The sequence below is a fragment of the Eucyclogobius newberryi genome, unplaced genomic scaffold (assembly GCF_026437365.1).
Source record: "Eucyclogobius newberryi isolate DKJ021-1_F unplaced genomic scaffold, fEucNew1.0.hap1 SCAF_1, whole genome shotgun sequence".
In the NCBI taxonomy this organism is placed as follows: Eukaryota; Metazoa; Chordata; class Actinopteri; order Gobiiformes; family Gobiidae; genus Eucyclogobius; species Eucyclogobius newberryi.
Genome location: NW_027315723.1, coordinates 29,239,384 through 29,264,383, shown reverse-complemented (window position 1 = coordinate 29,264,383; position 25,000 = coordinate 29,239,384). Strand labels below are relative to the sequence as shown.

Genomic DNA, 25,000 nt, shown 5'->3' with positions numbered 1-25,000 from the left:
CACCTCTGTAGCCTCTCCAAAAAGACGCAGGGAGAGAAGAGGACGCTCTTCGAGATGGTGCAGGGGCTAATGAGACCGCCACACTGCAAAATATATGAGAGGGAAGAGAGGGAAGAGGGAGAGACGGACTACATGAGTGAGAAGGAGAGCTGAGGAGGTGTGTTTGTGTGTGTGTGTGTGTGTGTGTGTCTGTGTGTGTGTGTGTGTCTGTGTGTGTGTGTGTCTGTGTGTGTCTGTGTCTGTGTGTGTCTGTGTGGTCGTGCAAAGGTAGGAGGTTAGAAGTAGCCCCACGATACCCTTCCATGTAATGCAATATTTCAGTTCTTGATGACCTTTCCTACACATGGAACTGCATCATAGGCTTCTCCATTACCAAAGCAACATATTTATGGTAATATTAGTCAGTTTTATGTATTCCTGTTAACAAAAACTCAATTTAGATTTTAAGGAAAAAGCATACGCATTTCAGTATCATGTTGATAATAAAAAAGTATTAGCAGTTTGTAATATATTACCACGAGGTCCTATACTAAAGATACTATACTCTTGATATGACAAAAAACACTCTAAAATTATTCAGAAAAGGTCCAATTTTGTCCTATTTATGTATTTCTTTTCAGTATTGAGGCTTGTTCTATTGAGGTTTTGTTTTTCAATACTAGTTTTAGTTAATTAGTTCATAATTTAAGTATAATGTTATGACCACTAGGTTGTTGCTGGTTTTGTTACATTTTTGTTCACTATACTTTTGTTAAGAAAACGCTCTTCAGGATAATATATTTACATTCCATCAACTACTTTCACCACTTTAAGCCTGATTTGTAAAGCAGACGCAGCGCTATGTCAGATCAGTATTTGTGATTGACTGCTTGTGTAATGCTTTGGACAATTCTGCAAAGGCTCGACACTGACTAGAAGGACTGTTGGCAAGTGGGATTAACACCTTTGTAAACGGGAGGTGGAAAATGCCACTTGGGACAGTAATAAGCCTCTAGTTGAAGTTACAAGATGATATATCCTCATTGGGTTCTGTGGATAGTTGGCATCAATTTCAAGCAAATATATTGCACACTGCTGGTAATAAATCAGTATTAGTATTACTTTTTCTGTTGGTACTGTTCTAAATAGTTTGTGTGCCCCTTAAACGTATGTATACTGTCCTGTGTGTGGGCCCCCTAAACTTATGTATACTGTCCTGTGTGTGTGTGCCCCCTAAACGTATGTATACTGTCCTGTGTGTGTGTGCCCCCTAAACGTATGTATACTGTCCTGTGTGTGTGCCCTCTAAACTTATGTGTACTGTCATGTTTTTGTGCCCCCTAAACCTATGTATACTGTCCTGTGTATGTGCCCCCTAAACATATGTATACTGTCATGTGTGTGTGCCCCCTAAACTTATGTGTACTGTCATGTTTTTGTGCCCCCTAAACCTATGTATACTGTCCTGTGTATGTGCCCCCTAAACTTATGTATACTGTCCTGTGTGTGTGTGCCCCCTAAACGTATGTATACTGTCCTGTGTGTGTGTGCCCCCTAAACGTATGTATACTGTCCTGTGTGTGTGCCCTCTAAACTTATGTGTACTGTCATGTTTTTGTGCCCCCTAAACCTATGTATACTGTCCTGTGTATGTGCCCCCTAAACTTATGTATACTGTCATGTGTGTGTGCCCCCTAAACTTATGTGTACTGTCATGTTTTTGTGCCCCCTAAACCTATGTATACTGTCCTGTGTATGTGCCCCCTAAACGTATGTATATTGTCATGTGTGTGTGCCCCCTAAACATATGTATTCTGTCATGTGTGTGTGCCCCCTAAACTTATGTATACTGTCCTGTGTGTAGTTACTGGAGGTCCGGATGCAGTGTGAGCTGAATGACAGTGACTCTCCAGACTGTGGAGGGGGGGAGCAAACGTCAGGACACCCCACTCCCAGAGCCTCACCCCAGACCAGCGGACCCCCCTCGCACCCTTCCACCAGCAGCAACAACTCGGACAGCGGCAACGTCCCCTGCCTCAAGTACGACACATGCACTTTAGTCAAGCTTCTCAAACATCAGGCAGCAGCAGTTCTGAGCTGTACTCTGGTGCCAATTAATACAAACATTTAAAAATAATTAGTCGGACAGTTTGATAACGTTGTCAAGCTTTTTTCAACTGTTATGGGCAACAGAATTTGAATATTGTCTGCAAAACAGTCAAAGAAAACATTATACATTATGCAGTGAAGGGCTGTCCCTTTGATGGCCACAGGGCTCCAGGCGTGACAGAAGAATATCATGACTGACTGGGTTGAACGCTGCCTGAGGTCTAAAAGCAGAAGGATGGAGAGCTATTATCGTTCCATCATTATAAACACCAAAAGTAGAAGTGTTTTGTCATCTTTGGTGGAAAGGGTTTCAAAGGCAGTTGAAACATCTCCATTTCAAAATCGCTCTCCGGATGATTACCTTTCAAGCCTTTCTATCATGGAACTTTCCATTTCATAGTCTCATAGTTGCTTGGCTAAATCTTTCTTTTAGGATCAATAAACTGTCAGCAATGATGCAGGTTGATTGGTTGCCCATTGCCAAATACAGATTGATTATTCATAATTTGAGATTCATGCTCGTTGACTAGACCTTCTAACCACTCTACAAAGTAATGACTAGTTTGGCACAGGTTAGCTTCAGCCTACTGATGTCTATGCCCTGCACAAACACTTAAACTAGCTTATACAGGCGCCAACAACACTTTGCTCTCTCTGAAGGGCTCAGATTTTGCCTGAAGCACTCTTGTGCAAACTTGAAGCGTTCTCATCCCCAGCCGTCCCGCCGCCCTCCACACACCACTCTGTCAGAGCTGCAGCTGCACCTCTTTGCTTTGATTTTCTTGTTTGTGTTTTTCATTTTCGCCCCCTCCTCTCGTCTCCAGGGTTCGAAATGCCCCTCTGAAGCAGTCTCCCGGCTATCAGGTGGACTTGGTGGTCCAGTTGGTCTGGGTGAGCGGAGAGCCCTCGCAGCAGATCACCAGTCTAGCCCTCAACTCCTCCTACAGCCTGTAAGTGGAGACTTTAATCAACGTGTAAAATAAGTCATTGCAACACTTGTATTTGAAAGTCAAGTCGTGTATGGATATTTCCAAGTTCAGTCAGACAAATCATTATGTATTTAAGTATTATCACATATTATTGCTGGTCACAAGGTTGGAGAAACAAATGATTTGGACGAACTGACGTGATTTTCGGTTCTGCTCTATAGAAGGATGGCAGTTTAAATATTGAGCTCCTCCATTAAAAAAAAAAAAAAAACTGGAGGACGTTAATACAACCACAAATCAACAATAGCGGATTACAACTGTGGGAAATGATAGAAATACGACTTTGGATGAAATGTTTTTTTTATTTCAATGCAACTCTGCAGTGATGATTGTGTTTCCTCTAGTTGTATTTGTATTTTCAAATTGGCTCTATGGTTGTGTTCTGTGTCTGTTCTGTGTTATTTGTATTATCTTTTAAAACTGAAAAAGAAAATGGTGTCGGAGCTGCAAGTCTACAGTTTAACCTTGAAAAAATCCTGCAAGAAATATACGAATAAACATATCAATGATTTGTGGACCAGATCTTAAATGCACCTGAAAACCAAAGCGGTGTGAGGAGAAGGTTCTTAGGGAAAGTGTCATAATTCCCCACTTCATTCAACATTGAGAGGGTGCATAGAGCTCTAGAACAGGCACAGTTAAACCCAGGTCGATTTAAGTTCTTTCAGCACCAAAGAAGAACTACTGAGAAATGTATGTGCGTATATATTTATATATATATGTGAGCTTTAGTGGAGCTAAAAATAATCTGAGGCGCTGGTTTTACATTATATGTTCTTTCAGTTCCCCACAAGGAATCAGTGTCTCTTACATGTAATATGTGCTGGATTTTCTGCCCTTTTCGAGCACTTTATTTCATTTTTACTGTATTTTTTAGTACATAAATAGTGCCATAGGACTTTTGTTGGACTTGAAAGAGTTTTATTTCACTTAAATTCAAGTCAATGTTATCAAGTACCACCATTTTATCTGTCTACACTTATTACAGCCCAGCAAAAGTTAAAATGTTTCCACAATAAAGCTCTCGCTGGGTTTACTGTGCTTGGATTTATCTCTCATCCCGAGTTTCTCTTTCCTTTCTTCCCGCAGTGTGGTCTTCGGGAACAGTAACGGCCTGGCGGTGGTGGACTACATCCAGAAGACGGTGGTGTTAAACCTGGGCACAGTGGAGCTTTACGGCTGTAATGACCCGTACCAGAGACAGCCGCGCTCGCCTCGGAAGACAAGGCAGCCCTCTGGAGGTATTCTTGGAGCTGTCACTGCCTCCGCCATCTCCCGGATCAAATTGGCCCACACTGTACCCAGTATCACCCATACTCGCCATTGCCTGTAAACATGACCGCAGGCCGTCGATTGAGAGACCCGAGAGTTTATTCACCCTTAATATATTTAGGAGTTACTGCACTATACTATACTACATTATACTTCCCTTTATCTATAATTGTGTTTTTATCGTTGCGCGTGATCTGATCTGAACAAAATACATTTAGTAGTTTACAATGTACATGTATATTTTTAACACAAATATTACAAGTATAGTCGTGTGCTTTTATTTTCTTAGCATAGAAAGTAGTACGTTTTTTTTGTTTTTGTTTGTTTTTCAGATTTTTGTTGTGTAAAATAACCTTTAGTTATTCATTAGTTATGATCTATTATTATGCATCTGCCACGTCCGATCACGTATGCTCTGCAACTTTACATGAGAACTCTCTCTTCCATCTTCAGTACCTTATAAATGCGTACGCTGCCCCCTAGTGCTAGAGACGGCCAGCGCAGCTTCAAGGATGTTACTGCAGTGTTGCATCCAAGTGACAGTCACACAAAAGGAAAAAATATGAGCGATGAAATGTTGTTCGTGCCATAATAAAATTGTAAGACAAACAGACATGGCAGCGTTTCATAATGAGACTTTAAGAGGAGCATAGACGGTACATTTGGTGTCAGTGGGTTGGCTGCTGTCGGGGCTTGGCGCGGTTGAGAGTAGTAATCACCCTCTCAGCTGCACCACTCTGCTGCTAACACAAGCTGCTGCTCTCTGGCTGTGCGCCTCAGTGTCAATGTCACAACACACTTTCAAAAAAGCACTGAGTAAATAGCTTGTCATGGGCTTAATTACACTGTGAAATTAATTATGATTATTTTTATTTCATTTTTTTTTGCAGGTCTTTGTGACATCAACGAGGGTTCTGCCACATCCGAGGACCGCTGCAAGTCCCCCACGTCAGGTAATGTACTCAGTAGAAGCATTCACTTGATAATTATTAGACACTGTTGTTGTTAATCACATACTGCAGTGAGGCCTAGTATTAAGACTAGTGACAGATGAAGTACGCCTGGCACTTGATAATGGGTAAAGCTGTGAGTGAACGTCATATTTTGTCGCTCCTCAAACATACAGAACTACAGAGTTGTCCAGAATATGTATGAATGTGGTCAGATCAACACCAGTCCAGATCCATCTGCTATTGCTAACTTGACAAAAGCCAATACATGAATTTTCCTATTTTTTCCTTCTTTCTTTTTTAATAAAATGAAGACACAAGTCAGGAAACAAATGCTGGATTTGTGCACTTGAAGGCACAAAGTGTGTGCCCACCTCGGAGCGCAGTGCCACCAGACGCCCTGTAGAAGGCTGTCTGCATTATTCATAAGACACACAGATAAAGTGGCTTCTACTGCACTTTACAGGTTATTTAAGCCAGCGCTAAGTGCTTTATTTCAGCTTAACCTTTCCTTTAAGATTCTAACGCTTAATGGGATTTTTAAAAAAATACACACAAAAAACACTGAAGACTACAGTACTAATCCCTACGTTAATGAAATAAGTCAGATTAAATGGTAATTTTGTCACTAGTGGATGGTAGTCAGGGTAAAGGGTGTTTTGAATCACTCATTGACTCTTTACTTTACCTTTCACTCCAAAAGTGTTGACGTCAAACAGCAATCTACAGCAATTCTACAATGGAGGTGGTAGAGGAGGTAAGATTAGTCAAGTCCAGACTACAGTGGTCCAGACTGTGCCCCTCTTCCCTTTGTCTGTAGAAATACTGTCTGTCCTGTGTGTCATGGACTGTAGGAGGAAACTCAGGGAAAACACAAACCCACGTTCAAGAAACAGTTTGACATTTCTAAATGCAAGAGACAAGTCTATGGCCAACTTGTTACGACGTAATAAAGATGCACAGGGGTGGATTTTTCTAAGGACACAAACATTTCATTTTTATGTTTACAGATATATATTTTTAAACTCTCACAACATACTGTATTTTTGCATATAATTGCTTTTGTGGAAATGTCACCTTTTCTGAAAGTGGGGCTTGTCAGAGTCTGCTGCCTCCTCTCTGGGTTGGCCTTTGGGTTTGCCTTTGAGCTCCATAAGATCAAACCCAGAGGGCAGATTGGACCCTGAACATGAAATATCACATATCTGAAGGAGGTTTTACAAATGTGCATGCTACATGTACGTAGCACGACTGTTGTCCCCCTGTGTCACACCTGACCCAACCCTTCAACTTCAGCACCGTTAGGAATACAGTCCCTCTATGGTAAAGACGTGACTGTGCATTGTTTGTAACCAAGTATTTAGCTTTATCTACTTATTTAAAGCTGCAGATACAAACAAACCATCACAGATTGCATTTGTAAACTGAAATGTAAAGCTTAAAAGTCGGTAGTGAAATCACAGTTTGTTTTTCTAATCAGGTAAGTTATTTAGGGGGATTTCTTCTTCTTTTGAACATGTTATTACTATCTCTACTGCCTGAACCCCCATTCAAAACTAGAAAATTGCCAAATAGGTTTCAATAGTGATTTTTCAGGTTGGGGCTTGGCTGTGGGAATGATTCTACCACAGATACAGATTTATTAGGCCAGGGTCATTAGAAATACACATCTACAGGTCTGCTTTGGCAAAAGTACAATAGCATCAAACTGTATTGAACTCTAATTTTTGACTCTATAATATTTAAAATAGATATGTTTTAAATATTTTGCCTTATATGAAGATATGCATATGAAATGGAGACGTGGAAGGGCGTCCTATAAAAGCAGTTCTGCTGTACACCAGGGCTCTTTTCCACTGTCTCCCTCCATCGACTGTTGAATCTTTCTTTCCTCCTGTTGCATGCTGGGGCATGGGGTCTCTGTGCTGTCTCTCCAGCACACGTTGTCTGGAGTTGGTCTGTGTTTGTCTGGTCCTGCATGGCTGTCTCTATACAGTGGTCCACTGTTTGAAGCATCTCTTAAGTGAAGTCCGTTATCAGACATTGTTCCACAGTCTGCTTAGTTTACTGGCCTGCGCACATTTATCCCTGTGCTAGCAAGCAAGCTAGCTTTGCATGGCATCCTGTGAAAGCTTAGATGTGTGTTTGTAAAGAGGGATGTTCTCTTTTTTCCAGCAAAGATGTCACGGAAATTAAGCTTGCCTACTGAGCTAAAGCCAGACTTGGGTAAGCCTTGACTTCGTGTCTCTAAAAATTATGTATCCAGTATTTTATTTAATCATGGACTGGACTCCACCTCATTCCATTGGTCCAGTTCTATCTGGTTCTTATACTCGAATTTGGCAAGCAAGGCATAGCTTGAGTTTGCATGAGACACAAGTAGCACTGATCTGTCCTAGCATTCAAAACTAATACATTCAATTTGCTGTTGTTGCTAAGACTGGCCCACCTCTTGAGTTTGGTGGGTGTTAAGCAGAGGTCAGTGGTGCTATAGCTAAGCACTTCATCTCGCTCTAAAGCTTTTGCTAAAGCTTCCACTTTTCTACTCTGTGTTTCACGCTTGTCATTTCTCTGGCTCAGGGGTTCATCAGTATCTTCACATGGGCTGTAGGACCAGTGTTTACCTCATAACTTCAAGAACTACTACTATTTCAGTTTTGTCTGAGACAGTTCAGGTTTTTAAGCACAAGGTTTATTTAGGATATGAGGAGTTTTAAACTTACAGAGCAATATAACCCAGATCTTGTGTTGTTCCTTTCAGCCGTTTAGAAATATGCAGGGGTCATTGTTTAACCTGTTGTATGGTATTTGCAGATTGAGCTCCCACTTTTTGATAAATAGGATCATAAAGATTTCTAGACTCCTGGGTACTTTTAAAGAGGTAAATCTACACGCCGCACAAACCATTATTGACCATGGGCTATTACTTGTATCCCTTTCTAATGCAGTACGACTGATAGGCCCTGTGTGTACCTGTGCGTCCTCATGGGTCTTCTGTGTCTGTATGCAGTGCATTGCGGGTGCTTTACCTCTCTGTCTTCTGTCCACTGTCCTCCTGTCTGTGTGCCCACCTCGGGGTGCCAACCCTTTAGACCGGGACAACTCATTCAGCCGGTCCCGCTCCTCCAGCGTCACCAGCATCGACAAAGAAACTAAAGAGGCCATCTCCTCCTTCCACTTCTGTGAGACCTACGCCCGCAAAGGAGACAGCATCCTGACGCCATGTCTGTTTGTGGGCACTTCTCTGGGCACAGTGCTGTGTTTAGCTGTCACAATGCCACCTGCTGGAGAGCAACGGCAACTGCAGCCAGTCATTGCTTCACCTGCTGGTGCGTAGAGTCGTATCTAACCATGTGTGGTATTTTACATGTACATATTTGTTTCTTTAAAAACATATGGGAAAATAAACTTTGTCATGTTTACTACAGGTGAGCAATGTGTGATGGGGCTGCAAGATTAATTCCAATTGAGTAGAAACTGCAATTTGAATGGACATAATTCTTATTCTGCATAAAAACTGTAGTTTAGATTGATGCAAGCATACATGTGTTTCTTGTATTGTAAATCTAATTACATCACTTGCCAGAAACTATGGATACTTTTCACAAATCATGCAGCCCTAATATGTGGTTGAACATAATTTAAAGCATTTATAGGCCACAGTTATAGAGTCTTTTATAATCGTAGATCGTAAGAGTTTATAATAATAATAATAATAATAACTTTTATTTATATAGCGCTTTTCAGTGACCCAAAGACGCTGAACATAATAAAAAAAGGGGGGGGTATTTACAGACGGGGGACAACACGTACAATACACATTAATATACAGATAAAATGAACAAGACAGAAGAAGTAGAGAGAAAAAGATGGGGATGTAACAGGGGGTAGAAGTGTAGGCAATGGGGTAGAGGAGGCTAGGGGTAGGGGAGGTCATAGGCTTGGGTGAAGAGGTATGTTTTTAGGCGGGATTTGAATGTTGTGAGTGAGGGAGAGTGGCGGACAGGTTGGGGGAGGGAGTTCCAGAGTCGGGGTGCTGTTCGGGAGAATGCTCTGTCGCCAAAAGTTTTGAGTCGGGATGTTGGTGCAGTCAGGGTGAGAGAGGAGGAGGATCGGAGAGCTCGGGTGGGGCGGTGGGGGATGAGGAGGTCAGACAGGTAGGGGGGGGCAAGGTGGTGAAGAGCTTTGAAGGTGAGGAGGAGTATTTTAAAGTTTATGCGCTGCTTGATGGGGAGCCAATGGAGAGAGCGGAGAACGGGAGTGATGTGATCACGGGACCGGGTGTGGGTGAGGAGGCGGGCAGCGGAGTTTTGGACCATTATAGCCAATTGTAGTGTATTTCAACATTTACTATATTGTCTATGGAGGAGTGTAACAATCAAATTCAGTGACTTGCAATATTATTTGTACTCCTGGGACCGCATTTTGTCATGTCACCACCATGAACTTGAAAAGATATTTCCAGATTGTTTTTATTTTTTATAAAGAACTGAAAAGTGCTGTGTACAAAAGTATTCAATATCCTGAGTTAATACTTCATAGAGTCTGTAGGGGTTTGTGAGCTTTGCACACCTACAGGTAGGTTTATGCCCATTCATCTTCAGATTTAGGTCTGGACTTTGACTTGGCCATTCTAACACATGAATATGTTTTAAACCATTCCATTGTCGCTCTGGCTTTATGTTTAAGGTTGTTGTCTCAGTCTCAAGTCTTTTGCAGATGCTGCTAACATGTTTTTCGTCCAAGATTGTCCTGTATTTGTCTCCATCCATCTCCTCATCACCTCTGAGCAGCTTCTCTGTCCCTGTTGAGGAGAAGCAGCTCCACAGCCTGATGCTGCACCTCCATGTTTGACACTGGGGAGGGTGTGTTCAGAGTCATGTGTCGTGTTTTTCGACACACATAGAGTTTTTCTTTTAGGCCAAACGGTTTCATTTGACCTGATCAGACCAGAACACCTTCTTCCACATGTTTGCTGTGTCCCACACATGGCTTCTGGCAAATGAGACTTCTGAGGGCTGTTTTTCAACAATGGCTTCTTCTTCCATAAAGGCCAGATTTGTGTAGTGCACGACTAATAGTCCTGGACAGATTCCCTGTCCACCTGAGCTGTGGATCTCTCCTCCAGTCTTGGTAGGTTTGTAGTTGTGTCATACTATTTCCACTTCCACATGATGGATTGAAACGTGTTCTATGAGATGTTCAAATCTAATTATAATCTAACCCTGCTTTAAACTTCACAACTTTATCCCTGACCTGTCTGGTGTTTTCCTTAGACTTCACGATTCTCTGAACAAACTTCTGTGGCCTTCACAGAAAAGCTGCATTAATACTGAGATAAGATTACACACAGATCATTAGATCATTATTCAATCTCTCAGCAACCATCAGGAAACTTCTGACAGCAACTGGCTGCACTCAAGGAAAAGAGGCTGAATAGCTTAAGAATACATACGGTATAAATTAAGTTTGTGGTCATGACATGACGAATTGTGGAAAAATTCCAGGATTACAAATACTTTTGCAAGCCACTGTTTATTGATAAACCCTCTACACATGCCTAGCTAATTACATTGTACTAAGGAAGTGTCCGTCTCTTCTGCCCTAAGGCATGCTGGTCCGTCTGAAAGGCAGTGTGATGAGGATGTCCTTCTTGGACTCGTCAGGTTCCCACTTGCCTCCTGCTTACGAGCCCTGGTTTGAGCACGTCACCACAGATGGAGAAGAACGAGTCCGAAAACGCCGCCCAGTGTCCGTGTCCCCCTCCACGTCCCAGGACCTGAGCGAGGGCCAGTACGCTGTGGTGTGTTCCGAGAAACAGGCCAAAGTCATCTCTCTGCCCTCACAGACCTGCATCTACAAACACAGCATCACAGAGACCTCCTTCATCCTGAGGGCCGACGTGGTGCAGATGAGCCAAGGAGCCTGTTTGGCCTGCTTCTGCGCCAACGGACACATCATGACACTCAGGTGGGACACACACTGTTCCCCACCCCATCCTCAGGCCCACACATACGCCACGGCCGACTGGGGATATGTATTGAATCATTTCCCCTTGTATTTCCGGTGTCTGGTAGATAATCTGATGAATTATTAAGGTTATTTGCTGCTGTTCCCGTGTCAATAATGTCTTTATTGTAAAAATCCATTTACATATTCTGGGAGTAAAGTTGTTTTAGCAACTGTAGCCAGGTGTCAATTTGTATTTAATCCAAACAAAACATTTGGTCTAATCTTTGTCTGTCTAGACTTGGATGGACTGGCAGAAAATGCAATCAGACAGATGGTCTGTTGAACATTTGATTTGGAAGGTGTGTGCTTTCCTCACAACCATTTTTTCACCCAAGAAAACAAATTTCCTTGTTAAAAATATATTTTTCTCACAAATTTTGCGTTTTCTTTCTGTACTCGTCAGTTTAGTGGTTAAGGGCATTTGCCAAATATCTCTACCCACTCTCTCCCCTTTTCACGCTACAACCGTGCTGTCAGATGAAGCTTTCATGACAAAACAAAATCACAAAAAAAACATGTTTTCTGAGCAATTAATTTACAGTTTGCAGCACATCAATGACTTGGGCCAGTGTTCCCTCTGCAGTGTCCTGAGCCCCCCAGTGCTGATCCTCAGGCAGGGACAGGGGCGCATCAGTCTGTGGTTCTTCTCATTAATCTTCCCTGGAGCAGAGTCAGAGCAGGCCTCCATATGGATGTGTAACAGAGCAAGAACGGCCTGCTGTCCACGGAGAGGAAATGGGTTTTCAAGTGCCTTTACATTGTCCTCAGTGTAGCTAAGGAAATCCATCAAGGATTCTAAGACCCCTCTTTATCAAGAGGAAATTCTAGTTTAGGGTGCACTGTGCAGAGGTTTACACTTCTGCTTTTTAGCAGCAAAGACATGATTGGTTTCAATCAATTACAAATGACAGAAGTCAAACTTTTCCTTGACTGTTTAGTAATGATGCCAACAGTACACTGCTTTTTGATATGACTATTATAATGGTGAAATCTTGGACATTCTTGGAGTATTTTTGTTCAAAACTGTAGTGGATCAACAGATTTAAGCAAAGATAAGTCTACTACGTCTTTACAGCCGACAAAAACACTGTAGAAAAAAAGGGTGTCAACAGTACATACGAGTAGCAAATTTGTTAAAAATTCAAATGGATTTTCTGAAATATATTCAAACATAAAAAAATCTATAATACAGTAGAAAAGGTCAGAGAGCCTGAAAAAAGCATTTATTTCCGTAAAACACAATTATCTTATTACAAAATTGGGGCAATTCTGTTATGTAACCATTATTTATTCTTCGAGTAACTAAAGAAAAGCTTTGTATAAATGCAAATTCCAGATTGAAATGTTCTGCCTAGAATTAGCCAGTCTGAATCTTGTTGCATCAATTTAGAAGCAAAAAAAGGATCCAATACCTGATCTCTTCCCTAGAGTTAAGAGTGAAAAATTACAGATAAATGTGTATACAGGGCCCAAGAGGATACAAGGGATCTATGCATGATAACTCTAGAGGTGTCACTCCTGACTTGTTCCAGGTGTGTTCTGCTTGGGCCGATCTAATTTCCTCGAGCTGCTGATGTTCAAGGAGCATCATTCTAGTTGTTGCGCCAATGGCTGCACCACACTCCCACAACCTCCATTAACCCCTTGGTACCAAATGTCTGCTTTTAACACCCCCATCTCCATCCAGTTTACCAGGCCTAAGACCACTCATGGATGTAAACTACCTGCCTTTGACTGACATGCGGATAGCGCGGACGTTCTGCTTCTCAAACCTGGGCCAGGCCATGTACATGTGCTCCCCCACAGAGATCCAGAGAATCACTTACAGCCAGGAAGTCTGTGAAAACCTGCAGGTCAGTCAAGCACTCATCTGCACCAATTCTTCCGTTTACTGAATCTACTTCTATCGACTGTTATCCTGTTGTGTACCAGGAGATGCTTGGGGAGCTGTTCACGCCAGTGGAGACACCAGAGGCTCCAAACAGAGGGTTCTTCAAAGGCCTTTTTGGGGGAGGAGCACAGTCACTGGACAGAGAAGAGCTGTGTATGTTTTTATTGTTTGAGTGTTCTCAGCCTCCACCAGTTATTGACTCCTGTCTGTTTTAGTTGGTGAGGTGGCTGCTGGCAAAGCATCCCGCAGCCTGGCTCAGCACATCCCAGGTCCAGGAGGCATCGAGGGCATGAAGGGTGCGGCCTCCGGAGTGATGGGAGACCTGGCCCGAGCGCGGATCGCTCTGGATGAGAGAGGACAGAAGCTGGGAGAGCTGGAGGACAGGACAGCTGCTATGATGTCCAGCGCAGATAACTTTTCAAAACATGCTCATGAGGTATAAGAAAATGTATTTAGCATCTCAAATTGGGAAAATAATGTGTATTTATGTAGTAATAATATCAAATAATTAACATGGCCTCTAATGTTCCAGTCAACTGTTCTTTGTTTTCACACTTATTAGCATGTGAAGCTAATTTTGCTTTAAACCATGTTATGTTATTTTTATTTCAGATTTTTTTTTTGCTTTTATTATAATGTAGCACTCCAGAAGGAACACTATAGTATATACAGTTTATGGTTGACAGAAATGTAGTATAGAATGTTTGATACTTGTAATACAACAATAATATAACAAATCCCTCAGTGCCTCAGTGATAAAGTCTTCTTCCTGTTTGCAGATGATGCTCAAGTGCAAAGACAAAAAGTGGTACCAGATCTGATGGGGCGCGGGGCTCACGAGCTGGCACCTCACATTCGGAGTCCATCACGTCCGTCTCTTCGTCCATCCCTCCAGGCCTTCTTCACTCAAACTTTTGGGAGGTTCTTCCCTAGCACAATGAACACTGTCTATACCTCAGTCTTCGGGACACTGGAACTGAGGGGCACACGGGGAAAAGGACAAACAGTGTCTTTTTTTTATGTGTTCTGTCTCTCGTTTCTTCTTTTGTCCGGGACAACTACTCCGAGCCATCTGATTGGTCAACGGTCCTGGAGACTCTTCATTCTCATTTGCCAAAACTGTCCCCTTTACTGTTGTCTTCACTCCGAGCCTTTTGTGGCCAGTATTCAAACCGACGAACGCAACAAAAAAAAAAAAAAAAAATATTATTATAAGTGACTATAAATTATTGAAGAAAATGTAAAAAAAAAAAAAAAAGGCTATTCTGAATACATATACATGAATTGAATAAATGTGTAATGCTGTATCTTCTTCGAGTGACGTGTTCAAACGAGGACAGAGCGGAAGAGCAGAAGGCCCAAGGACACAGTGCAAGACGCCACAGGAAGTGCAGCCTCCATCTCACTCCAGATTCTCCTCTCGATTGACAGGTTTCATAGTGTTGCCAACAGTGTGTGTGACTGTGTTCATTTATACGTTCTCCTGCCACGCCTCCCTTTGTTTGAACAGTTTGTTTTTGGCTCTGGTCTGTATTACTGGAAAATCTCTTATTTTTATATTGTGAAAGTAAATACTATTTGATTTGTAGAGAGAGAGAGAGAGAGAGCGAGAGAGACTTTGGGGGATATTTGCTGAAGTTAATTTATCCTTTTGAAAAGGGCTGGAACACGAGGAGTGGAAGGATGTGTAGGCATACCTGATTCAATGACATGGCATTACTTGATATAGAGATTTATCTATGAACTTCACATAAACTTGTCTACCTGAGTTCCCATTACAGACATATAGTAACTCATAGTAGTAACTCTCCCTCCGCTGTCATTTGCTTCCAGTTAATTCCTTTCTAATAGTTAATTTACAAATACTGACGATGTTTTAAACCAGGGGTCGCCAACCTTTACCCCAGAGAGCTGCTTCTATAAAACAAAAATGTGGCTTCAAGAACAGTAACAGCTATCGTTAGAAGGTGGACATTGAACTATAAACATTATCCATTTATCAGTGCAGAAAGCATCTACAGTATAGGTTTACAGTGGCAATGGGCATGTGATGAATCAAGTATTTAGCATAATAAATATGCTTCCAAGTCCTTTGGGGAGCCGCTTGCTGTTGGAGAGCTCACAGCAGCTCTAAGGTTGGAGACCACTGTTTTACACAAAGCCAGATAAGTGAATTACATACACATGAGTAGAAGGCCTATTTATGTGTACTCATATATGCAGGTTAATACTGACACATATGTGTACTCCTTTAAGACCTCTGTTGTTTTTCTTACACTTGTTTTGTATGAAAAGCTACTAAATGTGTTATTTATTTTCTATGGTGCAGAACACGGTGTCAGAAATGTTGAGTTTATACTGTATTTCCATTTGCTGAAACACTCCAATGTGTCCTTTTCTCTGTCTACCTGGCTTTTAACCTTTATTTGTATATAAGTAAATAGTTTGACAATCTAAGACCAACTGGAAAGTACATAATAGTGGTTGCTGATGCAACGTCAGAGGAGAGAGGCCATATTTTTTCTGACGCCAAAGAGTTGCTTTATCTTATCATTGCTTTTTCATTTTTGTGCATCGTGAGTGTTGGACATATTTCTATGGCACAGATTTCATCTACAGAGCCAAGATCCAGGCTTATATCAGGTCAGCATATAGAAATATTCATTCTAACATTGAGGTTAAAAAGAACTGATCATCCATCATGGTATGTTGTAATATTACATTTTCTGGGCTCAGTTGTTGGTCACTGAGGTTGTGTCCCTTGCTCCTGCATTACACCACTGCATACTCTTATTTGTGTTTTATGTCTGCCGGTGTATAGCCTTTATTGATTTCATTTGATTTGACCACATTTTCATTGCTCCCTTTACCACGTGTGCTTACACCACTGCAGCATTAGAAGGTGACTTCCGCATCTCTACATACTCGTTTTACAGTTTTCAAGCTAATATTTTGCCTTGTGCAACTATTGATTATAATTGGGAGAGTTGTCACATTCCTTGTCAAATGTAACTTATTTCAGGGAATGTTGCTTCATCTGACTAACATTAATCCCTGGTTCTTATTTGTTTAATTTGACATTTATTTATGTTTTTTACCTTCCATTGTATGCAGTGTTCCCAACTGAATGAGCATTAATAGTTCGACCACTAGAGGGAGTCTGTCTATCTGCCATCTGCCATTTTCTGTCCTGGAGTCAATAGTTATCAGTGGGTTGCAGTATTTTTCTCATTGTAGCCAATTTTCTTGTACAGTTTTATGCAACTTTCACATGGATGTTTATGACTTTATCTGCTGCCACAAAGATTTAGACATTCTGTAGATAAAGATTACTGTGCAATGGGAAATAAAAGTTGAAAATGTTATAAGTTCATCTCGGACTTTTAATGAGTGACCAAACCAATTATGATTTATTTCCAACTCCTTTTCCAAGATTACATGATTTAAATTAGTCGGTAGAATTATTGAAATGAATTACATCATTACAGGTTTGCCCAATCCTGTAATATGTTCTTTGTGCACTAGAGGGCAGCAGAGCCACGCGCCTGCATCGGCTGCAAAATGTTTTTTTGTTTTTTTGCCGCGGCAGTAACGGGCCTTTGATCTTCATGCTGATGTTGAGTCATGCTCTGTGACTCATTAAACAGATCTAAAGATATTTAATAGTACTAGTGCACAAGAAAATTAAGTATATCTAGTATATATCGTCCATATCCATCCCTCAATTTAATGACTATACTTTTTAATCAAATGTAGTCATTAAATTGAGGGATGGATATTACATGATTTATACTGCCACAGTCCATAATCAAATGTGGGCCTGACCCTGAGAGGTGTCATGTTTTTAAGGCAACATTACATAGACACTGTTAGACCATTGTTGTTGAAAAGGTTATAGGTTCAAATTTGGCTAAGTCTCAGTGTTGAACTGTTTTCTCTGACTGTTGCTGTGGAAAAGGTCACAGGAGAGAGGTGCTGACCCCGTGTTGCACAGACACAACACCTGTAGGTTTAACACTGCTGTTTCTGTGGTGACAGAGAAACATAGATGACCTGGATCATATCTCCATTGTGAGCCTGGACCTAACATCATGACTGATAAACACAAAGGTTTCAAAGTAAGCAGTTATTTTGTTCTAAAAAATTATGTAATGATTTACAGGCTGAACTCCAAAGCAGAGTCGCGAGACTGAGGCAGATTTAACAGTTTATTTTACAAAAGAAAATGTTGCAAGCAGTGGAGGCGAGGAGCAGGACAACACGAGGAGCAGGACAACACGAGGAGCTGGACAACACGAGGAGCAGGACAACACGAGGAGCTGGACAACACGAGGAGCAGGACAACACGAGGAGCTGGACAACACGAGGAGCCGGACAACACGAGGAGCAGGACAACACGAGGAGCAGGACAACACGAGGAGCAGGACAACACGAGGAGCAGGACAACACGAGGAGCTGGACAACACGAGGAGCCGGACAACACGAGGAGCAGGACAACACGAGGAGCAGGACAACACGAGGAGCAGGACAACACGAGGAGCAGGACAACACGAGGAGCAGGACAACACGAGGAGCTGGAAAACACGAGGAGCAGGACAACACGAGGAGCAGGACAACACGAGGAGCAGGACAACACGAGGAGCAGGACAACACGAGGAGCCGGACAACACGAGGAGCCGGACAACACGAGGAGCAGGACAACACGAGGAGCAGGACAACACGAGGAGCCGGACAACACGAGGAGCCGGACAACACGAGGAGCAGGACAACACGAGGAGCAAGACAACACGAGGAGCAGGACAACACGAGGAGCTGGACAGCACGAGGAGCAGGACAACACGAGGAGCTGGACAGCACGAGGAGCAGGACGACACGAGGAGCAGGACGACACGAGGAGCAGGACGACACGAGGAGCTGGACGACACGAGGAGCAGGACAACACGAGGAGCAGGACAACACGAGGAGCAGGACAACACGAGGAGCAGGACAACACGAGGAGCAGGACGACACGAGGAGCAGGACGACACGAGGAGCTGGACGACACGAGGAACAGGACAACACGAGGAGCAGGACAACACGAGGAGCAGGACAACACGAGGAGCTGGACAACACGAGGAGCAGGACGACACGAGGAGCTGGACAACACGAGGAGCAGGACAACACGAGGAGCAGGACAACACGAGGAGCAGGACAACACGAGGAGCTGGACAACACGAGGAGCAGGACGACACGAGGAGCTGGACAACACGAGGAGACACAAGGAGCAATAGGTAAGATGATGTCCAAAAAGTACTACCAGACGTGATAGTATTATCTGGGGATGAGAAGATAGGTGTGATATACTGCAGGATGAATGAAGTGCAGCTGTATCTAGTCTGCAGCCCTGTGAGACCCCCCCACGACGAGGGGGAACAATCAAAACTAAACCATAGCTACAAGGTTACATAACGTAACCCTGGTTCTGTGATAGCAGAGATTCTGTGGCCCGGTGCCTGCTCTTACGGCGAGTGCTAGTTTCCTTCATTTTATCTAGAGCTGGCCTAAACAGACCTTTGGTGGGGTCATAAGCCGCATCCATGACCTCTGCCCTCTGTGTGTTTGTCAGACCTGAATGGTTAAGCCACAGACCCCATCTCTTGTCTGCAACTGTGAGTCCCATCACTCGTCACAGCCCTGAACAGCTTCACGCGCGGAGCATCGGAGCATTCACACATCTCCCCCTGGTAAGCGGACAGCAAAGTCACAGTGTTCAGCACACATGCAGACTGTGCCGTATATTTGTAAGTGTGTTGAAAGATGGAGGACGTGACCCTCTCCACTTTACTTTTAAGGGGAACATTACTTGAGGCACGGCGGTTGGGGTGGAGGTGATATGCCACAGAGGGCTCCACTTCTGGGGGTTCAGCCAGCACCAGCTCTTTCATCCCATGTACCTCCAGTTTAGAGTAGCCTTGGACTGGGGGTTTGCTCTTGAGCGGGTTAGTCCAGAACCGCCTCATCTCCTTCATACACGCAGGAACAGCATGAAGGAGCTACTTGGGAGTTGGTTGTGGAGCCGTTTGTCATCATATGTCTCCCCCCGTCCGTGTCTGCAGCGGCAGGCCAGGTTATGTTGAGCCTGGCAGCAGCACGTTTGCACACTTTGTACAGGGGACTGTCCACCGGGGATGTAGCCCCGGACGCACTGGGGGGTCTGGACTGGAGTCTTCCACATCCTCACAGCCCTGATTGAGCGTGTTTAATGCCCATACATGAAATGCACATTGGATGAGGGTTTTTGCCCGAAATTGCAGCTCCGCACGACGCGGGACAAGCCCAGGAAGAACCCTCTTTAGGCTTCAGATCCGACCTTTTGGTAGAAGCTGACATTATTCCTGGGAGGAGAGAAGAACCAGCGTGAATGCAGTATTAGTCATTAAACTGTATGAACCAACGCTCAGAGTTTAATATATTTACATATACACAGGGTAAGATCTTAGACAAGGCTCATTACAATTACATGTTGTACATATGTTTTTTGTTTAATTTGTCCTTTTTTTTCCTCAGCCAATTGTCACATAACAGAGCGATATGTTCAAAGGCTCATTTGCTTCAATCTGTCAGGCTGCGTAACATCTGCGTCTCTGCATGAGATCGAGCAAATGGCTGCTTCAGCATCTCTCACCATATTCTGCAGCTTTGTAATGGGACATATAGAGTCTGACATTAAATACGATTATACTGCTCAATGTGCTATGGCTCCCATTGCCCTTTTGTTCAGTGTGCACTTCATTTACAGGCAAAACCACCCTATTAAATGTCTATGGATGCCAAAGGAAAGATGGAACTAACAAAAGGAATTGAGGAGTAAATGGTTTTCAAAAATCACAACATGGTACGTCTTCACAAAGGTCATTTTATGTAGAATTAAAAAAAAAAAAAACTATTTATCACATTAACACAATTTCATGTTGTTGTTGTTTTTACATCTATTTGCAAACACATTGAACATTCTAATTCACCGTCAGGACCCTGTATTGGCTAGTAATTCAGGTTTTTGAAATTCTAATAACTTTCAGTATTTGAGAAACCATTAACGGTTGATTCATCACCATTTAAAATCTATTCAGTGATATGTGTCTTGGCTCCTCTGCTCGTGCTTCAATATGCGAGGCCTGCCACGGTTTAGCATAAAATGAATCAAACTTTAATGAGTGGGTTGAAAGCTGCCCGCGCCGCTGAGGATTACACCAGATGAAGTGACTGAGCGAGATAGTTCCACCAATGCTTCCTTCATTAACCCATTCAAAGTTTTAATCAAATATGCAATTAATTTCACACCGCTGCTATTTTAATTACCATCTTCTCTGTGTTATGATTTAATGCGGATCCTATAGACAGTTTTAAATTCTTCCCGTGTTTTCATTCGGGCTGAAAGTGTTGCTATCTCAGCCCACAATAAGACCAGCTGCTACTTTATGTGTCGTGGTTACCATAAGACAACCATCTACACTTTGTGCCATAATGTATGTTTGATCATACCCGGAGATCTCATCCAGACACGGCGACGCATTCATTATTAACAGTCCCAGCGAGGTGTGTGTTTGGGATTCCTTTGTGGCCCCAGGGACTTTATGGCGGCGGTTTGCACATGACTGTGTTCCTACAGCATTGTGACGGCGGTGAACCTGTCGTAGATGTGCAAAGAGCAGACTAAGAATGGAATTTAAGCTGGTGAACCACTGAACATCACGCATAAGTGTGTGTTTACTGTATTGAACAATATTAGGACATATGTACTTGAAGGCTTAAAGTGCATGTTTTCTTATTATTACTTAGTTTGATTGGATAGTTCCTTTGGTAAATATTTATTATAATTTTACATTAGTCAAGTGGCAGTTTGTGAAGAAAAACTGATGATAAAAGTTGAAAATGACAGGAAGTAGAGCAAGCAGTTGAACATGACAGGAAGTAGAGCAAACTGTTAAAAATGACAGGAAGTTGAGCAAACTTTTGAAAACGACAGGAAGTAGAGCAAACGGTTGAAAACGACAGGAAGTAGAGCAAACTGTTGAAAACGACAGGAAGTAGAGCAAACTGTTGAAAACGACAGGAAGTAGAGCAAACTGTTGAAAACGACAGGAAGTAGAGCAAACTGTTGAAAACGACAGGAAGTAGAGCTGAGTGAAACAGAATCCCTTTGTCTGTGTCATCAATAAGTGACATTCCATCTAAACATGCAGGGACAATTGACACACGCAGTAGACAATTTTGTTTTAAGAGCGATCCTTAAGATTCCAGATACAAATCCCTTTTGAGTTTGGGTAAGAATCGTGGTCAGCTGGGAGCAGCTTGGAGTAGAGCCTCTGCTCTTCCACTGCATGAAGAATCTGTTGAGTCTGTCAGAGCTTGTTGCATTGGAAGGTTAATTTGGATTGAACTGCTTTGTCTCTGTTGGGGCACAATTGGCTCAGTTTGTTTTTAAATCGATATGCTTTAACTGTAGCTTTGACACACAAACACGTCCCTTTATACTCACACAAGTGCCCTTTGGTGAAGTATTTATCTGTTTTGTAAAGTCTTTAACGTGTCAGAGATTCGTTTTGGACTGATTTGGCGAAAGCCCTGTAGAAATGAATCGGGCAGGAAGTACTGATCCTGACCATTATGTATTTATTGACCTTTATTTTACCAGGAAAGTCCCACTGATATTTAACATCTCTTTTCCAGAGGAGGGGAGGAGCCTATTGTACATGTTTTTAGCAGTAGAGGAAACGAGAGCATTTGGAGGAAACCTATGCAGACACAGGGAGAACATGCAAACTCCACACAGGAGGCCCCTTGTTGCCCAGGAGTTAAGCCCACCTTGAGCTTGCAAATGTAAAAACACTAAATGTAGTTAAAACAGTAATAAAATAATATCCTTTCATTTATCTTGGAACATTATCATTAATTGAGCACAAAACTAAAATGTATGGACGGATCTTGGCAATGATAACAATAGTAAGTCTGTATAATCCCTCATTCGTTTAGGAGTGTTCCACTGTAGAAAAAGGTTCACGTTTCGACTTTCATCCAAAAGTAGTGGTCTGAAAACTCTGATTTGTATCTTTCACTGAGTAAAACCTCCTCACCAGGGCCGGCCCAAGCCTTCAGGGGGCCCTAAGCGAAAACATTTTTGGGGGCCCCTCACCACGTCATCAGAATCAGTTTTATTGCCATTGTCAGTAAACAATTCACATATGGGAACTTTCTTCAACGCAAACAAAGCGCACCAAAACTCCAGGGCATCCGTTTGCCAGTTAGTTTATTCTCAACACCTCACAAGCTCAAATATTGCTAACTTAAATCCCACAATGCAACTTGGTATTCCGCTGACATCACCTCTACTCCCTGTACAAATAACACACGTCCCAGATATGTTTTTGGGCGTATTTGTGGGCGTTAAGGGTCGACAGCCACATTAGCACATTAGCAGTTTAAACTAATGAACACTAATGAAGACCTTTTTTGGGTCTTCTGCTGCATTTTAATGTGGTCCAGCCGGCTAAAGTAAGAGTAAAATGTTGAGGTTGTAATGCTATAAAATGATGATGTGATGAAACTGTGCCAGGAGAAAATGACTAAAGCCAGTTATTAATACATTAGTGTACTTAATTACTCAATACAATAATTGGCTATGAAAAATAATTATGATCAAATTGATTCATTTTAACTGAAAATGTAAAAGTAATAGTTATCCTTACTAATTTATCTTTTACAGCCCCCAACTGTTCCTTCTTGCTAAAGTGACAAAACAAGTTATATTAAATTAAACAAATGGCATAAGCATTGCTTGATTAACAATTAACACTGATAGAACAGTGCAAACATGTTATTCCCAGAGAATGAACAGAACTAGAAGTGAAGGTCCAAACCTCGCTATTGTGAAGCGACTGCATTTCTGCAACTTTGCCACTTTTATATAAAAATATATAGTATTATTCTATAACAGACGCAATCATAATATGTCTGGTTATTTTTCACTATCAATTTATTATAATTTATAACAAATAGTCTAATGATGCTTTTTAAATAAATTGAAATGTTTTATTGCTCTATTAAAAGTTAATTACAATATAAATGTTTGTTCTGATCAGAACATCACACACTGGACTCCGGCATGAAACAATGCTGCGATGTGATTGGCTGATGGACCTTACATGCATAAACCTTTACGTTCCTCTTATTGCACTTTAAGAAGTCAAAGTAAAACAGACATCACGAGTCACGATTGATCTCACACATGGTGATGTGAGGGAGAGGGGACGCAAACTCAAACCCACTCATCTCTAACTGAGGCTGCACAGGGGCCCGGGACAGGGGCCCGGGACAGGGGCCGCACACTGTTCACTCCAAAGTCTCACGTCAGAGGTTCTGGACGAGACGGCGCTCGTCTGGACCGGATCTCCGCCTCTTAGTGACCGGGGCATAGACGCCCCTCACCGGCCTCACCTGCAGCTAACACTACCGGGCTGGTGTAAATGTTAAGCTTATTATCTTTCATTCAGACATATTGTGCGCGGAGCAGAGCTCTCGTCGCCTCCAGCCTGAGCGAACTAACGTGACAGAATCGTGTTGTTTCAAACAGCAGCATTAACCGTCTCTTTGTAAGAGAAGTTCAATATCTGGAGAGTGTTGTTGAGTTTGCAGTTTCTTTACATCGTCAAGAAGTTTCTTCTTTCGTTTTTCGGCATCGGGGGGATATATTCCTCTGGACATGAGGACCACGCAGGGACCACGTTGTGTTGTGTTTATGTTTTGCTCTTCTGCTCGCGCACAATGAAGTTGCCCAATCAGCGCAGGTTTGGTGTCTTGGTTGCCAGATTGTCATTACAAATAAATGCGGTTTGTGCGTTATATGTTACCGCTGTGTGCGCTGCCGCGCCAGCAGCGCTACTACACTAGTGGCGCACGCTGCACATGCACTTCTCATAAGACGGGTTGCCAGATTGGGGGCCCTACTAACGCCTCGGGGCCCTACGCGGCTGCTTAGTTCGCTTATAGGCTGGGCCGGCCCTGCTCCTCACCAGGTGGAACCTCCTCATAATAGCCTGTCCTGTTAATCTGTCTGTTTACCCAGTTCAGTCCATTCAGGTGCAGCCAGCACACACTGGGATCTGTATGTCCCATTACAGGGCTGTGTAGGGTAACAAAGAAGATTAGTCTCATACTTTTAACAACCCTATATCAAACCCAAGTCATGTCCAACCCATATTTGCTGAATATCTCAAGGAGCTAATAATCCACAAGTGCAGCTCTGTGGAAGAGTCATGATCCTCGTCTATTCCAGCTTGATCCTGGTCTGAGGAGCAGAGAAGATAAAGCATCATCTCCCCAACCTAGCAGTTTTTTTTAAGTTCTATTTTTCATTTAGCCCCAATTAACATATTATAGTCAAGTGACCATCTTTTCCAGCAAGTGGTTAGAAACATTTGTAAGTTTGATGAGGGACATTTTGTGCTGGCTTTGTTTTCTATAGTTTGCAGTGGTCGATATCTATCAAAGGTGAGTGGATCTTTCATTGTGGTCGTTTCTGTATGTATACACCATACAGCTGGTCAGAAACCCATTCATTGTCCTATTTTGTCTGCCCATGGACAAGCTTTCCAAACTTGGCCTGGGCGAAGTGCGGTTTGTGAGGGCAGCGGGACCTGTAATTAGTGTGGACGACTGTTGGCTTTAAGCAGGAGCACGAGGCTGTGTCCTGGACGGTTGTTTGGTGGCACGCTTGGCTTCCTCTAGGTGTGGTCTGCTGCTGCTGCTGCTGCTGCTGCTGC

The 25,000-nt window shown here is 42.7% G+C and overlaps 1 protein-coding gene across 4 annotated transcripts in view; it reads left to right on the top strand.

The window, feature by feature from the left end:
* Positions 1-16,570, top strand: part of stxbp5a (syntaxin binding protein 5a (tomosyn)) — a 129,967-nt gene extending 113,397 nt beyond the window's left edge. The window contains exons 16-27 of one of the 4 annotated variants that reach the window (XM_072442805.1): positions 1,844-2,019; positions 2,913-3,038; positions 4,167-4,318; positions 5,240-5,302; positions 6,003-6,056; positions 7,475-7,525; positions 8,350-8,628; positions 10,909-11,269; positions 12,999-13,164; positions 13,244-13,355; positions 13,418-13,638; positions 13,982-16,570. In XM_072442805.1, the coding sequence (XP_072298906.1) occupies positions 1,844-2,019; positions 2,913-3,038; positions 4,167-4,318; positions 5,240-5,302; positions 6,003-6,056; positions 7,475-7,525; positions 8,350-8,628; positions 10,909-11,269; positions 12,999-13,164; positions 13,244-13,355; positions 13,418-13,638; positions 13,982-14,023 (1,803 nt within the window). In that variant the 3' untranslated portion in view covers positions 14,024-16,570. The remainder of the gene's footprint in view (positions 1-1,843; positions 2,020-2,912; positions 3,039-4,166; positions 4,319-5,239; positions 5,303-6,002; positions 6,057-7,474; positions 7,526-8,349; positions 8,629-10,908; positions 11,270-12,998; positions 13,165-13,243; positions 13,356-13,417; positions 13,639-13,981) is intronic. The other 3 variants (XM_072442821.1, XM_072442813.1, XM_072442828.1) reach the window with 3 other exon arrangements.
* Positions 16,571-25,000: the final 8,430 nt, after the last annotated feature.